The sequence below is a fragment of the Eurytemora carolleeae genome, unplaced genomic scaffold, assembly GCF_000591075.1.
Source record: "Eurytemora carolleeae unplaced genomic scaffold, Eaff_2.0 scaffold1027, whole genome shotgun sequence".
Taxonomy (NCBI): domain Eukaryota; kingdom Metazoa; phylum Arthropoda; class Copepoda; order Calanoida; family Temoridae; genus Eurytemora; species Eurytemora carolleeae.
The window spans coordinates 75621-93129 of record NW_019396930.1 but is presented as its reverse complement, the minus strand read 5'-3'; the positions used below and the strand labels follow the sequence as shown (position 1 = coordinate 93129).

At 33.9% G+C, this 17509-nt stretch overlaps 1 protein-coding gene across 1 annotated transcript; it reads right to left on the bottom strand.

Annotated features, from left to right (window-relative positions):
* Positions 1-182: 182 nt before the first annotated feature.
* On the bottom strand, positions 183-10842 carry LOC111710245 (uncharacterized; the record flags this gene model as incomplete). Its single annotated transcript, XM_023484309.1, is given in 16 exon segments — positions 183-334; positions 1380-1566; positions 2046-2207; positions 2844-2957; positions 3069-3137; positions 3647-3762; positions 5148-5229; positions 5962-6067; positions 6916-6988; positions 7909-8006; positions 8594-8693; positions 8830-8902; positions 9548-9616; positions 9953-10026; positions 10224-10332; positions 10740-10842. Coding segments are annotated over 16 exon segments (1589 nt in total), but the record flags the coding sequence as incomplete, so codon positions are not given.
* Between the last annotated feature and the right edge of the window lie 6667 nt (positions 10843-17509).

Here is a 17509-nt window from a genome sequence, read left to right as displayed (position 1 = left end):
TGACTTTATCATATAATTGTGGCGGTTACAGGTAAATAAAACAAAAAATTTATAAAAATCTAAGTTTCATTTCTCGTTCTAAACTGCAAACAGTCTCAACTATGTGATATGATAAACCGGTTTAACAGCTACCGCTGTTTTGTTCTCATAAGAATATATGCAATAAATTTAATGTTATTAACCTGAGGGTTTCTCCAGGTAACTCTCTGGTGGTGAGAGGACAGGGGTTGGACAGCGAGCAGAGAGGTTGACCGGTCACAATACACTTCTCCTTCCATGGTTCAAAATCACGCAGCAATTGAGTACTGGTAGGGTTTATCATCCATTCTAGAACCTATACACAACATTTCAGAACAAATGAATTCTTAGGAGTTCGGGGTTATCCACAAAGGATGAGACTATCGATCTATCCTGCCCAGGAAGTAAGGAATAGAAGGGAGATATAACTGACGCGGTTCGCCCTACCATATGATTATATACAGGGTGTCCCACATCAAATTAGACCGCGTCAATGGGTCTAAATTACGATTTAGGAGACAAATCAGAAAATTTAAGAAGAATGAATCATTTTGAAAAATTTAATAAGGCTAACAGAAATTTATTTTGGCAGAAAATGCTAGATTTTTCGAGTATTATGTGCGTATTTTGGTGTTAAAGATTGGAAATAATCTAATATGATATGGGACGCTCTGTACATGCTTTACTGACGAAGTACTCCATTTTAATAAGAAATATTTAAATGTCGTCTTATGCACAATTACCGCGTACATGTGTTCAGAAAAGGTCATTGAATACATTTAAAAAGTATGCTGAACATCGCCAAATAAATTCTTTTTTAAGATGCAAAATTATTAGCAATACAAACGTATTTTTTATATTAAATAAGATTGTTTTTATTTATTATGGTAAAGTAACTACATTTAAAAAATCAAAAGACGACCTTTAAAAACTCTTTTTCAAATGGAGTACTTCGTCTGCAAAGCATGTATAATCATATGGTAGGGCGAACCGCGTCAGTTATATCTCCCTTCTATTCCTTACTCCCTGATCCTGCCCCTCGAGATGTGTTCGTTCATACCCCCTCTAGATGCCCATCTCTACCTACCCCCTCTAGATGCCCATCACTACCTACTCCCTCTAGATGCCCATCTCTACCTACCCCCTCTAGATGCCCATCACTACCTACTCCCTCTAGATGCCCATCTCTACCTACCCCTCTAGATACCCATCTCTACCTACCCCTCTAGATTCTACCCTCCTCCAGATGCCCATCTCCACCTACCCCCTCTAGAAGCCCATCTCTACCTACCCCCTCTAGACGCCTATCTCTACCTACCCCCTCTAGGCCCATCTATTACTACCAAAATACCCTCCATTACCTGTATTTCCGTAGTAAAATACACATCAGGGTAGGTAAGCAGAACATGTGCCATCCACTCGTTGAGAACATCATCGAACCCTTTATTGGAGATAAGCCAGGCAGGGTCGAATGAAAGGGAGAGTGGAGCGCGGTTAGTTCCATAATGCCGCTGGAAATTATGCTGGAGAAGAGCGCGGAACTGATCCCTAAAATTGAAAAATTTTAATTAAAAAAAATCTTAACATTGTATTTCCAATGTAGATTAGAGTCACACGTAATATTTGAACAAGACGTTCAGTTTCCTGTAAATCGACCAAAACAGGAATATGAGCTAGAAGGAGGACTTATATCAATGTATTGAATAAACTTCAGGTCGAGTGACTGACTAGACATGGGAGTTCAGCTGCAAATGCAGTATTGTAGAGAATTTTTAAACAATTCATTTTAGCTACCCATTTGTTAAATATTTTGAGAAATTTATAAAAAGGGAAAACAAGAATTTGTTCGCTTATTATACACCATGAACACGTCTTAGAGATTTTAGATTTACGATAAAATTCCTCTTTAATACTGCAGTCTCATGCTCAACAATCATATCTAGCCTGGATCACTCACTTCAAGTACGTTCTTAAAATCTGAAAACTCAGTCAATCACAGCTAAGACAAAACTTAAGCAACAACTTACTTGTGGTAAATATTTGAGCAAGAGGACACAAGATGACAGCCGGTCAAACTCTCATCGAACTCTGGGTCATCTCGTCGATCCAGCTCGTTGATGGGAAACTCCCAGATAGGGTGCCCACGGGATGGGCAGTTCAGGGCATTGCCGTGACACTTGTGTGGCATTCTAAATATTAAATCAGTGTTGAAACTAGACTATGTTAAAAAAAAACAAAATCAAACAACCATGAACGCAGGTTTGTGCCTATATTGCAACAGTAGTTAAAATTTTTTGTCTTAAGATAAATCAATGATTTCTTTTTGAAATTCAATAATCTAATAGATCGCATACTGCACAGAGAAAAAAGGCAATTCGCTTTTTATCGCAAATCTTTAACACATTTAAAAAGATATCATTATGAATCACGTATGGAGGGGCACAAGATGTAAAGGGTACCATTGTGAATCAGGTATGGAGGGGCACAAGATGTAAAGGGCTCCATCGTGAATCAGGTATGGAGGAGCACAAGATGTAAAGGGTACCATTGTGAATCGGGTATGGAGGGGCACAAGATTTATAGGGTATTATTGTGAATCAGGTATGGAGGAGCAAAAGATTTTTAGGGTATTATCGTGAATCAGGTATGGAGGAGCACAAGATGTATAAGGTATTATTGTAAATCAGGTATGGAGGGGCACTTAATATCACTTAATCAGTCCCTTTTAATGTGCAATCGCTTTTTAAAACACAACATGTTTGAATAAAAATCAATCAATTGGGGAAAATGGGTTCGAAAGGGAGGACTCGCTGACAAAAAGGTACCTATGGTGGAGAGTATAGGGCCACAGAGGTATTCTACCAAGAGGTGCAGTAATAGAAGAATCATAAACGAAATATTGATCAACCATCATCGCAAACTGCTCATTTCCTCCAACCCTAAAAAATTTAAATATTAATTATATAATCTTCTTAAAAAATTTGAAAAATTTAAATTTGTTTCTCATAATTTCAATTTTTATCTGAATCTTCTTATTTTGAGTAACAAACCTGAGGTATGGTGCACGGACCCCCACAACAGTGTTATCAGTTATGTTGGCAAACCGTTCAATAATTAATCTAAAAAAAAATTATTCAAAAAATTGGCTAGTTTAAAATAGCCAAATAAATGAGTGCCCTAAAATGAGCTTGAAAGGAAATTCAATTTGTGGTCTGGATTTGCCATCAACTGAGCTAAGATTATAAAAAAAAATTATTTTCTCGAATACTATTAGGAAATCAAAATGAACGTATAGTTACGCCAAAAAAATGTTGCTACAGGGAGAGACTGACGACTGTCATGATGACTGGAAACTCAAATATGAAGTTTTCAACGTTAAATTAAGTCTTTCTAACATGAATATAAAAGAAACAAAAAAGTTCAGTTCCAGGAAATCCTAGCAATAAGGGAACAGCTAAAGGGTTTCCTTTGCACGGTCATGTAAATATAACCAGACAAAAGAAGAAAAGAGTCGCCACAAAATCTTTGCAATTCTATTTCTTGATACTATGAATTCTAATCGATCGGATACACCATAAGGTTTAAAGCTATAACATTTTTGGTCCAGACTCAGTTCCTTTATTATTACCTTGCCCCTGCCATCTCTCCCAACCAATTATCATAAGATCCTTGAGTCCAGTAATCCGGATCCTCATCATTAGTTATAGAAAATACTCCAATCTCATGTCCAGTTCTATGCAACTCCTAAACATATTAGTTATAGAAAGCACTCCAATCTCATGTCCAGTTCTATGTAACTCCTAAACATATTAGTTATAGAAAGCACTCCAATCTCATGTCCAGTTCTATGCAACTCCTAAACATATTAGTTATAAAAAACACTCCAATCTCATGTCCAGTTCTATGTAACTCCTAAACATATTAGTTATAGAAAATACTCCAATCTCATGTCCAGTTCTATGTAACTCCTAAACATATTAGTTATAAAAAACACTCCAATCTCACGTCCAGTTCTATGCAACTCCTTAACATATTGGTTATAGAAAATACTCCAATCTCATGTCCAATTCTATGTAACTCCTAAACGTATTAGTTATAGAAAACACTCCAATCTCATGTCCAGTTCTATCCAACTCTTAATAAGCAAGAGTTAAGCAAGGAATGTAAAAATTATTCGCAATTTTGAGACCCAATATTTTAATTTTAAATGACCCCTCAGTTGTAATCAAACCAACCCAACATTTTCAATTTAAAGACTACTTTTTTGTAATTTAAGGAGACTCTTTATTTGTAATTTAAAGAGACTCATTATTTGTAGTTTAAAGAGACCCATTATTTGTAGTTTAAAGAGACCCATTATTTGTAATTTAAAGAGACCCATTATTTGTAATTTCAAGAGACCCCTTATATGTAATTTAAAGAGACCCCTTATTTGTAATTTAAAGAGACCCCTTATTTGTAATTTAAAGAGACCCCTTATTTGTAATTTAAAGAGACCCCTTATTTGTAATTTAAAGAGACCCCTTATTTGTAATTTAAAGAGACCCCTTATTTGTAATTTAAAGAGACCCCTTATTTGTAATTTAAAGAGACCCCTTATTTGTAATTTAAAGAGACCCCTTATTTGTAATTTAAAGAGACCCCTTATTTGTAATTTAAAGAGACCCCTTATTTGTAATTTAAAGAGACCGATTATTTGTAATTTAAAGAGACCCATTATTTTTAATTTAAAGAGACCCATTATTTTTAATTTAAAGAGACCGATTATTTGTAGTTTAAAGAGACCTATTATTTTTAATTTAAAGAGACCCATTATTTTTAATTTAAAGAGACCGATTATTTGTAATTTACACCCACTATTTGTAATTTAAACGAGACCAATTATTTGTAATTAAAAGAGACCCACTATTCGTAATTTAAAGAAACCTCTTATTCAGAGTTACAATGCCTTTCAAAGGGTACTGTTGTGAATCAGACCTTACACTTTTCAATGAGTCATTAAAGATCACGTTAGAAGTACATTAATCAATCAATTGTGCACGCCACAAAGATAAAATACACTAAGGACAAGAAAACATGCACGACTTGTACATGACCGGTACATAACACGGTGTACTGTATTATGATACCTGTACAGCTGAGTAGTTGGTGTACTTGTGAGACACAAAAAAAGTTCCTTTAGCAGTGCATCCATTAGGATTCAATCTCTCGCTACAAAATAAATTTTTAAAATATATTTTAGGTGCAGTTTTAAAGTATATTTTAGGTGCAGTTTTTAAATATATTTTAGGTGAAGTTTTTAAATATATTTCAGGTAAAGTTTTTAAATATATTTCAGGTAGAGTTTTTAAAATATATTTCAGGTCAAGTTTTTAAAATATATTTCAGGTCAAGTTTAAAATATATTTTAGGTGCAGTTTTTAAAATATATTTTAGGTGAAGTTTTTAAATATATTTCAGGTGAAGTTTTTAAAATATATTTCAGGTAAGGGTTTTAAAATAAATTTCATATAAAGTTTTTAAAATATATTTTAGGTAAAGTTTTTAAAATATATTTTAGGTGAAACTTTTAAAATATTTCAGATAACATTTTAAAATATATTTTGGGTTAAGTTTTTAAAATATATTTTAGGCAAGTTTTTAAAATATATATCGGATAAAGTTTAAAATATACATTTCGGTAAAGTTTTTAAAGGCGGGATTCCTCTAAAAATATTCAAAAACCTAAGTTTCAGAAAAATTTTGCTTTTATTGTTTAAATGAAACAAAACATTTAAGAAAAAAAAAGCATACTATGAAATCCAACAATCTATTGAGAACATTTATAAATAGAACTCTGCTCATTAAGCTAACCATAGTTGGCAAAACGGCTGAACCAAATTAACCGACTTTTTTTGAGGGAACCCATGGGCAACGCCTTGCATTTTAGAAATCGCGTCTAACCTGTGGAAAATCTTATTATAAACATTGATATTTTCTCCATTGACGGCCCCGCTGAAGGTGAGAGTAATCATCATGGGAATATTGGTCACCTCAATAGTATCAATTCCTGAAATCAAGAAGATAGCACATTAACAGTTAATTTACGTTTTTATGTCATGAGCAATAGCACGTCAATCCAACAATAACGCTGATTCAAGGGATTCATCTTTTTTAAAAGTTTTATTGAACATATTCTTAACAGAAATTTAAACAGAAATTCTCACGTTAAGTAGCAATTCTCACGTATCAGCAATTCTCACATTATGTTAGACATTTTCACATCAGTTATCACATAATGCTAACAGCAATTCTCACATAATGTTAACAAAAATTTCTTACAATATGTTACAGGAATTTACACATAACGTTAACAGCAATTCTCACATTAGATTAACACTAATTCTCACATTTGGTTACAGTAATTTTAACATAATGTTAAAAGCAATTCTCAAATTAGATTAACAGCAATTCTCACGTTAGGAAACAGCAATTCTAACATTTAGTTAACAGCAATTATTAACAATCCTAGCCAAAGGATAACTAACAATAAGATTCTAGCAATGAAACGGTTTTTAATCCAGTTTAAGCAATTGTTAACTAATTCTATCAATATCTGTGGCAATTGTTAACTAATTCTATTATCTGACCTGGGGCAATTGTTAACTAATTCTATCTTTATCTGAATTGGGACAATTGTTAACTAATTCTATCATTATCTGACCTGGGTCAATATCTGTGGCAATTGTTAACTAATTCTATTATCTGACCTGGGGCAATTGTTAACTAATTCTATCTTTATCTGAATTGGGACAATTGTTAACGAATTCTATCATTATCTGACCTGGGGCAATTGTTAACTAATTCTATCATTATCTGACCTGGGACAATTGTTAACTAATTCTATCATTATCTGACCTGGGGCAATTGTTCCATCGGCAGAGCAGTAGCATTCTGGCAGCAGGCAGGTAGCAGTGTCGCACACATCAGCCTGATTTAATAAAATGTTAAAGGGAATGTCGGCCTGATATAATAAAATGTGAAAGGAAATTGCCATAAATTGAATTAGGGTTTAAGGTACTAAATTCACATAATGGAAACCTTAAAGTAAAAAGAACCCTATAATATAAAGTTAAGTGAGAACTAGAATAGAACGATTCTCAAACATACGACTTTTAATAGTCCAATGTACATAATACACCGTAGTGTTAAGTGTTAACAACCCAACAAGTTCTTAACAAGTTACTTGTAACACTTTAAGCTTTGTAACACACAAGTACTGCCCAATATATTCATCCCATAACAGTTTTCTGGTTCTTACAGTATTAAACTTGTATAATAAAATTCAGGTTTGACATATCTTTCAAATTTATACTAAGAAATTTGTTCAATCGTCTTTCATAAAACAAGCTATTATTGATGCGAAAAAAGCAGTGAGGGTTTATTTAAGTCGTCCTACAGCAGTAAGGACTTACTTAAGTCGTCCTATATTAGTGAGGGTTTATTTAAATCGTCCTACAGTAGTGAGGGTTTATTCAAGTCGTCCTACAGTAGTGAGGGTTTATTCAAAATTGTCCTACAGTAGTGAGGGTTTATTCAAGTCGTCCTACAGTAGTGAGGGTTTATTCAAATCGTCCTACAGTAGTGAGGGTTTATTCATGTCGTCCTACAGAAGTGAGGGTTTATTCAAATCGTCCTACAGAAGTGAGGGTTTATTCAAATCGTCCTACAGAAGTGAGGGTTTATTCAAAATTGTCCTACAGTAGTGAGGGTTTATCAAAATCGTCCTACAGTAGTGAGGGTTTATTCAAATCGTCCTAGAGCAGTGAGGGTTTATTTAAGTCGTCCTACAGCAGTTAGGGTTTACTTAAATCGTCCTACAGTAGCGAGGGTTTATTTAAATCCTCCTACCCTATTTGGATCATCGTCAACGCTGCAGGCATTTTCATCACTTCCATCCACACAGTCAGGCTTCTTGTCACAGAAGTTACTCTTGGCAATACACTCGCCTAAATAATACAAAACTTATTAAATTTAGACATTTTATTGGTAGCCGAGGCTCGAGGGTCAAAAGTGAACTTAGTTTTTCTGTAATATTGAACCATAAGCATTGCCAAATTCCATAAGTTGAGCTATAGTTAAAATATTCTATTTTAGGAGGTCATCAGAGGTCATTAGAGGTCATAACAATTCAATTTTATTTTATTTTAGGAATTTCGAACACTAATTAGGCGTGTAGCCAAAAAATTGGAAGATTTAAACCAAAAATGAAGGCAGGCCCCCCCCCCCCCCCTACATCAAACATGCCAACTCCACCATCCCCTTTTAAAAGCAAGAATTTATCGATGATTATTTATAAAACTCTAGATCCAGCCTTTACGACCGGAGCTAAGATCGTATACCATTCATACTTCTTACCATCATGTCATACGCTAGCTAAAAAGCTACATCTGTCGGCGAGAACAAATAAAATCGTAGTGAATTCAGACATCCATAATCATGGAGACACCTAGCGGTCAAACACAATAAACTGTTCGGACACGTACAAAACACGTCAATTTAAGACGTCACACTGAAGCTTTAAACGATCGCTTACCGTTCCCGCACTGAAGTTGACCGTCAGGGCAGACAGGTTCTTCAGTGTTCAAGTTGGGCAAGGTGAGTCGAGGCTTGCTGAGCCGGTCACAATTATTGACCTGGAATAACACAATTGTGAAACAAATTCATTACTGTTATTTATTGGGGAAGGCATAAATTTAAAAACGATATAAGTAATAAAACAAGGGTTGAATATGACCAAAAAATTTTGACAGAATTTTTAAAAAGTTTTACCTTTGCCTTCCAATCACAAGTCTGCCTTTCTAAATCAAAAGCAAGTCCGGAGGGACACTTCACACTTGCCAGTCTATAATAATATCAAAATACATTTTCAGAATGTAAAAAATGAATTAAAATACGTATTAAAAGAATTTAAACGTAAATAAATCTGTCCAAATTGGTAAATTAAGGGATTCAAGAAGGATTTTAAGCCTTCTGCAAAAACAATGGATTCAATGAGTCGCTGCTTTAAAAAAGATTGCACGAAGTAACAAAATGTCGTCTTCGACATTTTATAAATTCTTACGAAGACTCGTAGTTTTGGGTTAAACTTTCAGTTAGCAACGAACGAAATTTTTCGCGAAAAAAATGCGAAAATTTTCGTTCGTATTTCGCGAAAATGAAAGAATCGAAAAATGCCTACCGAAGCGAATTTTCGCAAAAAATATTTTCGCGTTAACCATGAGTGTTGAAGCTGTATTTTGTCTTTTTTGATGAATTTTCGCAACCATTTTGTATTTCTCTAAATTCCGGATTTCGTCGCGAAATATTTGCATTTTTTCTCAACATTTTTGCAATTCTTATGTCACGTAAATTTGCATTTTTTCGCGAAACTGATAAAAGCAAAATTTTATATTTATTCGCGAGCGACCTGCGAAAAAAAAAATTTAAGCGAAACGATTTTTTCTTTTTCGCTGCAAACCCTAGTCAAACTATCAGAATAAAACATGACCTAATGGTACCAGCTATCCCAGCTCTGTCACATCGCACTACATCACGGCAATCTCCTTCGGTACTCAATCTAAATATCATTCATAAACATCGCTTTCAGTTTTCCGTCAGTTGCAGCTGTTACTGAAAATATTTAGTCTTTCAATGAGCTGTTATAAATTATGTCGTATAAAAATGGCTGGTAAAATAATTGAAACATATTTCACATTCGTTGTTTCTTAAAACCGTTCACATTTTTCAAGAAACGGCTTTTTCCATTTTAAATAATGATCGATTTTCAAAAACTTGTTATTAGTTGGTCATGCCTAAGCAAGTCTGCCATGGCTTGAACTTCCAACTTAACCCTCTAATGTTGCAGTAAACAAGGAATTTCAAAGTTATAAGATTCATAAGTTAAAAGTCCGACCTGAAGTATTCATTAGGTGGTCGATCCACGCATAAATCTTCCACGGATTCGGAAATTCCAGGTCCATCCTTCACCTATAAACATTAAAAATCCACCAATAGTCACAAAAATCCTTGATATTTTTAGTTTTACTTTACAGTTCATAAAGATAAATTCTGACAAATTGATAACATTGCTAATTTTCAAGTGTTAGAAAATGATGAGAAAATAAAAATCCATTTTCAATAACATTTTTGTATCAGGTATTAATCAACTCAGGAATTTTATTAACCTGGGATTGGTCAGCTGACGATCCTCCATCTTGTTTTTTACTACTCTGGAATGTACCGCGGCTAAACTGCGCATATGCTCCACTTAAGCACAGGAGCAGTATTAAGCCCCTAGAAAAAAAAATAACGTACTGTACATTTAAAGACCAGGAGACTATTATCTTTATAATCAAAAGACATAAGTATTTGTGTTCCCTATCTAGCCGACCAACAGCTAGACCGAATGGGCTGATTTTTTTGAGGGAACCCAGAGGTATCCCGGCTAAAAAAATTCAATTATTTTTCAATTCCACGGGCAACGCCGGGCACTATAAAATTGTATGGAAATTTTAGGCGAATTTTAACGGTATTATTGCACAAGATTTCAAGTAAAAACTATAGAATATTATAAAATTAAAAGACATTTGACATTAAAATTATTGGTGCAGTCCTATAGACCGATTTTAGAAAAAAACGTCACAGAAAAATAAGTAAATATTACACATAAACATTATGACTATGTCATTACACCTCCTCACCTCATGTTCACAAGCTGACTAAACTCTAATGCTTGCAGTACTATTTACTATATGCTCGGATCAGAAACCAGTTTGCATTGTTTACTTTCTGAAATATGCAGTACACATGTTCATTGTTCATGGAGTTTTCAAGGCAAATCAATAATTAAGATACAGGGTGTCCCACGAAACATGATGTTGAGAGCAGTGGCGTCCGAGAGCATTTGTGTAGGGGGGCACAAAATTTGTTATGCCCCCCCCCCTTGGCAACATCACGCCCCTCTTAAAAACCCCTTCCATATTACAAGTATGAATGAATTATTTATGTAATTTTTTAAAGACACTCCCTCTTAATACTACGTGGTGTAAGCTTCAAGGGGTGAAAAATGGAGATGGAAACGTTTCTTAAAAATATCTATATTTTCATAGGATCGATACACATATATTGTATTATAAACAGGGGCGGATACAGGATTTAAGTGAGGGGGGGGGGCAAGATTTTTTAGGAACAAAAAAATTCATAATTAGGAACAAAAATTCGCGCCGCAGTAAACATTTTTTTTACTTAAAAGACTCAAAAAGAGTGAAAATTAATGACTAAAGACTAAAAAACTAGGCTTTTAACTTTTCACACATTATAGTTTATTAAGACAGATATTTCTCCTGTTTTGCACTAGGGTTTTTTCACTTAAGCATGCTATTGAGAAGCTATTCTGAAAATAGGAACAAAAAATTCCAAATTCAGGGAGGGTGACTGTCCCCCCGCCCCCTCCCCCTGTATCCACCCCTGATTATAAATAATGATGTCAAATATTTATTTACACTGAAGGCAACATTGATTAAAACTTTTTTAATGAAACTTTTTTAGTTAGGGGCAAACGTGAGATTTTAAAGTATTTTTTATTATAAGATTTATTTATTCTTAAATTAAATACATTGGTGCCCCCCTTCGAACGCCCCTGGTTGAAAGACTGTCTTTGATCATATATCTTTGTCGATTTCAAAACGAAATATTTCATATCTCTGATAATTTTAAAAACATGAAAAATACAGATTACATCTTAGAATTGCAAGGGATACAGACAGGGCAATTAGTTATTATTAATTCAATAATTCTACTTTTAAATTCGTGTATAAATAAATGCTGGAAATTATTTAAAGAAAAAAGACGACCTTCAAGACGTCTCTAAACTGCCATGCTTGGTTGAACACCCTGAACACCAGACACCTTCCAGATCTTTGTTTTCATAATAAGCGTACTGCAGTTCTGGAAGCACGTGGATTTAACGGTTCTGTCAATATTTCAGAAAGCTGTGACTTCCGATCACAATTTGACCCCTTATACATAACTTTATAGCCTTTTTTCTTAATTCATTTTTTGTTGGCATATACATTTTGAATGAAAAAGTATAAAATAAACAAATCTGTAAGTTTAAAGATTGTTGAAATATAGACGAAAATACGTTTGATTTCAAATAAAAGAAACAGGATGCTTCTCTCTGTGGTTAGTTCAGGGTGGAAGGAATGTAAATAAAACATGTTACACCCCCCCACCCCCCACCCCAAACAAACAAAACATGTCAGTGTGCAAAGATAACAGGATTTCGTGAAAAGTATAAAAGGGTAGAAGACAAGAAAAATTTATTTAATTGAACTTTTTATTATTGTTCAACTTGACAATTTATTGAACAAGAAACTCCAGTGTTACCTGAGCTGGGAACTTTTGAATGGTGGATATCAGGATTAATACTTGATCCACTCTTTTTCTTAATCTTGAGATTAAATAATATGCTTGTTCTTCTCTTGTTATTAACTCGAGATTAATTAACCAATCTAGATTAAGGATATCTCATTCTAAAGTTTTCAGCTCTGGAAGTGTAAAAAGTTGTAATTTCACACTTACAGATGTATTCCTTGTACCTTTATCTGACAAAATAATGAAAAATATCGTTTTTATTCCGATTTTTCCTACTTTCTCTCTGCAGTAGAATTCTACTGTTATAGAGCAAAAAAACTAAATGGTTTTTTTTCAAGGCGAAAAACATGGATATCCTACGCAATCCAGATCAGACTAAGACTACGGCTGTGAATTAGACATGCCATTTAACAAAATATCGTCTTCACTCCACAGTCCTTTGAAACCTTGAATAGGTGAAAATATGCATTGAGCAGTGTGTGTGTGTCTACCATTTTCATATTATAGAGCTTGGATATTGATAAAGATCAAGGATTTACAATACTCTCGGCACTAACCAGATAGATTGATAGATAGATAGATAGATAGATAGATAGATAGATAGATATATAGATAGATAGATAGATAGATAGATAGATAGATAGATATACAGATAGATAGATAGATAGTAAGATAGATAGATAGATAGTAAGATAGATAGATAGATTAGCGACAATTACCAATCATTCAAACATCAGAAAAACTTTACATTTTTTTCACCCTTAAAGAGACTAGTACATCTCCATTCCCAACATTATACTCAAGCAGGAATGAGATATCAATGAATTTTCTTTCAACTACATTTTATTTTCATTTGAAGGTTTCTTTTGGAATTAAATTCTATTAAAAGGAGAAAAATAAAAAAAATATCTTTCATTGTATTGATCAGAAGCTGTTCCTTCCATTAACTACATTGGTCGACAACTTGACGTCTCCTATATTGGTCGTCAAGTGTACGGAGAAATTATCTATCTATCAGATAAGAATTTAGCATAAGACATCTAGCGGCCAACATATCGTCCCCCAAAGTACGTTAACTACAGGACCACTATCTATAGAGAGAACGGGCTCTGATAAAGACTCAAAGATTCAAAGGGCACCGTTCTGAAGCGAGCATGACCCTCGTTATTTGGTGGGTAACTTGTAATATAAATACAGTACCTTTAAAGAGGTTACTGCCTGATTCACAGGTACCCTAGTTAAACCATTATGTGATCATGAATGTTGAAGATATTCTCGTTTTTCTTAGCAGGAAAATTTTGATTTTTGACAATGTCAACGTTACCCTATAGTTACACTTTCATCAATAATATTAAAGATATTCTCAATTTTCGAGCTGAAAAGTATTGCATTTTGACAATATCCGCCAAAGTGTTTCTTAAGCAGAAAAGCGCACGCCACTGATTAAATAGTCTACATTCCCTTTAAACTTCCTAGCAACATGTTACCACAATCGTCTACATTCCCTATATGCTTTCTGGCAACATGTTACCACGTTTATAACTTATGAAATGTTTTATGAATTGGGTTTTCTATATTTCAGGTTTGGATGCAAGGTCGATCCAGGATATATTTATACAAAGGCGAGATGTCCTTCAAAAGATTTTTCTTAAAGATATTCAAGAAGTAACAAATCCATCTTGAAACTAGAATTGAGAGACCTCAACGGTGGACCGACTTTAAGGAATTTGAGCTACAGGGTGCCCCACGAAACATGACAGTTGGTGAATAGTTTTGAGTGTCTTCTTCCATATACGTATTAAATATTAAAGACTTTTTGCAGTTTATTTAGTTTTAAAAAATTTACTCAAATATATTTTACTTAGAAATCAATTTTACTATAATATGGTTGCCATAAAATATTTATTATTATTCTCTTTGGCAACTTGACATATTATGGAAGAAGATATGTTAAACTATTCACCAACTGTCATGTTTCGTGGGACACCATGTACGTCGCTGAATTATCTACTGCCGGTTCAAATTTGAACCACAAATTCAAAATTAAAGATTTGAGTCAGTGATTGAAAGTTGAACCGGCTGAGGGCAATTCTTCGACTCTACAAATTCATTATATTTGGTCTCTGCGGGCTTTTTAATGTTAATTGTTATTTCAATTTGCGGCCGACGAAAAAAGGTTTTTTTTGGGGATTATGATCAAAGTTCTCATCTTTAATGCCTCCTTTGTTAATTAACAGGTCAAATAAACCAAACTATTGACTTATTTTTAGTTTTAAAAAAATCCATTGTTTTTACAAGTTTTTTTGTGCCTGGAAATTATTGAGATAGAAAATGTATATGTAATTTTTTTTGGCATCTCTTCTAATACGGTAAAGAACTACTATGTATGTTTAAAAAAAGGAATACTGGGTTTTAAGGAAATTTACTACTAGGTTTAAACAAATAGACTACTAGATTTTACAAAGGACTACTAGGTTTTATGTAAAATGACTATTAGGTTCAAAAAAGATGACTACTGGGTCTAAGGAAAAGAACTACAGTTTTAAGGAAAAGGACTACTAGGTTTAAAAGGAAGAGGACTACTGGGTTAAAGAAAAAGGACTACTAGGTTTTAGAAAAAAAACTACTAGGATTAGGAAAGAGGATTAGTGGGTTAAAGAAAAAGGACTTCTAGGTTTAAGGAAGAGGACTCCTGGGTTAAAGAAAAAGGACTTCTAGGTTTAAGAAAGAGGACTTCTATAGGTTTAAGAAAAAGGGCTAGCTAATAGGTTTAATAAAAAGGACTACTATATGTTTAAGAAAAAAGATTAATAGATTTTTTAAGGAAATAACTTAAAGATCTTAGCAGAAAGACTACTAGATCAAAGAATAAGGACTACTAATTTACAAAGAACTAACTACCAAGATCATGGAAACTGAACTGTTGAGCGTATACTAAAGTATTAAAAGCTGGAATTGCCAGGATACAACTGGATACAATCTCAGTCTACACACTTTCACTACAGAACCTTGGGCCGTCAAGGGCCTTATACCACGCCCTTTAAACAGGGGCTCCTCTTATTCTGCCTATTTTTCAAGGGCTCCTGTTATTCTGCCTATTTTTCAAGGGCTCCTCTTATTCTGCCTATTTTTCAAGGGCTCCTCTTATTCTGCCTATTTTTCAAGGGCTCCTCTTATTCTGCCTATTTTTCAGGGCCTCCTCTTATTCTGCCTATTTTTAAGGGACGCCCTTAAAACAGGGACTCCTCTTATTTTGCCTATTGTTTTAGAGGCGCCCTTTAAACAGGGACTCCTTTATCTTGATTATTTTTCCAGGGGGGCCCTCTAAACAGGGGTTCGTCTTACTTTGCCTATTTTTCAGGGGCCCCCTTTAAACAGGGACTCGGTACATCTTTTTTATTTTTCAGGGGCTTCTCTTTCTCTCTTCCCATTCAGCTAGATTTGTATCCTACCAATATATTTAGTTAGATATGTATCCTACCAATATATCCAGTTAGATATGTATCCTACCAATATATCCAGTTATATATGTATCCTACCAATATATCCAGTTAGATATGTATTCTACCAATATATCCAGTTAGATATGTATCCTACCAATATATCTAGATAGACATGTATCCTACTAATATATCCAGTTAGATATGTATCCTACCAATACCAATATATCCAGTTAGATATATATCCTACCAATATATCCAGTTAGATATGTATCCTACCAATATATCCAGTTAGATATGTATCCTACCAATACCAATATATCCAGTTAGATATGTATCCTACCAATATATCCAGTTAGATATATATCCTACCAATACCAATATATCCAGTTAGATATGTATCCTACCAATATATCCAGTTAGATATGTATCCTACCAATATATCCAGTTAGATTTGTATCCTACCAATACCAATATATCCAGTTAGATATGTATCCTACCAATATATCCAGTTAGATATGTATCCTACCAATACCAATATATCCAGTTAGATATGTATCCTACCAATATATCCAGTTAGATATATATCCTACCAATATATCCAGTTAGATATGTATCCTACCAATACCAATATATCCAGTTAGATATGTATCCTACCAATATATCCAGTTAGATATGTATCCTACCAATATATCCAGTTAGATATGTATCCTCCTTATTTAGTGCTATGTCTGCATTGTCAAATAATTTTTGTATAATCAGAAAACTAAAAATTTTAATTTAAATTTACATTTAAAATCAAAGCAAATTAGCTAAAAGATTATAACACAATTGATCTGAGGTCGGACATATTAAAAAGTGAGAATTAGTTTAACTAGATAAGGCGAGATCAACTACTTCTCAGAAACATTCTCCTTGTAAACTCGAATTTTCTAAACCTTAAATCTTTGACACTTGCACATCCTCCACTCTCTCTCTGTAGAACGTTTGGTGAGCCCCTGAGTACTGAGAGTCCCCCCTCAATGAAATGTTTTCGTAGCCCCTGAAAAATGAAGCCCCCCCTCAATGAAATGTTTTCTTAGTCCCTGAAAAATTAAGCCCCCCTCCCCTCTATTAAATGTTTGCTGAGCCCCTGAGTGCAGCAAAAGGAACTGTTTCCCAGGGTCAAACTTGGTCTAGGTTTAGACGACCAGTTATCCCCCTCATTCCCTCTTTTTTAACCCATTCCCCCCCCATCCTCCTCCTTCTCCATCCCCCCATCCTCCTTCCCCCTTTTTTACCGATTTACAATTACCACCTTCATTATTTACCCCATTTAAATACCTGTTTTCAATCTTACTCTTCTCTCCTCATACCANCCTGGCAATAAAAAAATACATTTTTTATATGATTTTCGAACATGTCCCATTTTAATTTAAAAAGAAAATAGTATTTAAAAAATAAAATATACAAAATGAAACCAGTTTTTGAACCTCCTTTGTTAATCTCTTTTGTAACTTCTATTTGAACATTGTATGTGTAAAATTCACCGTGAAATTTTGTGACTTTTACTCAATTTTATTTTAATGGATTTTTTGTTAAATTTTTGCTTATTATTTATAGGGTAGGGTACAAGTTGGAAAAAAACCGGTCTGTGAAAAAAAATCATAGCTCTT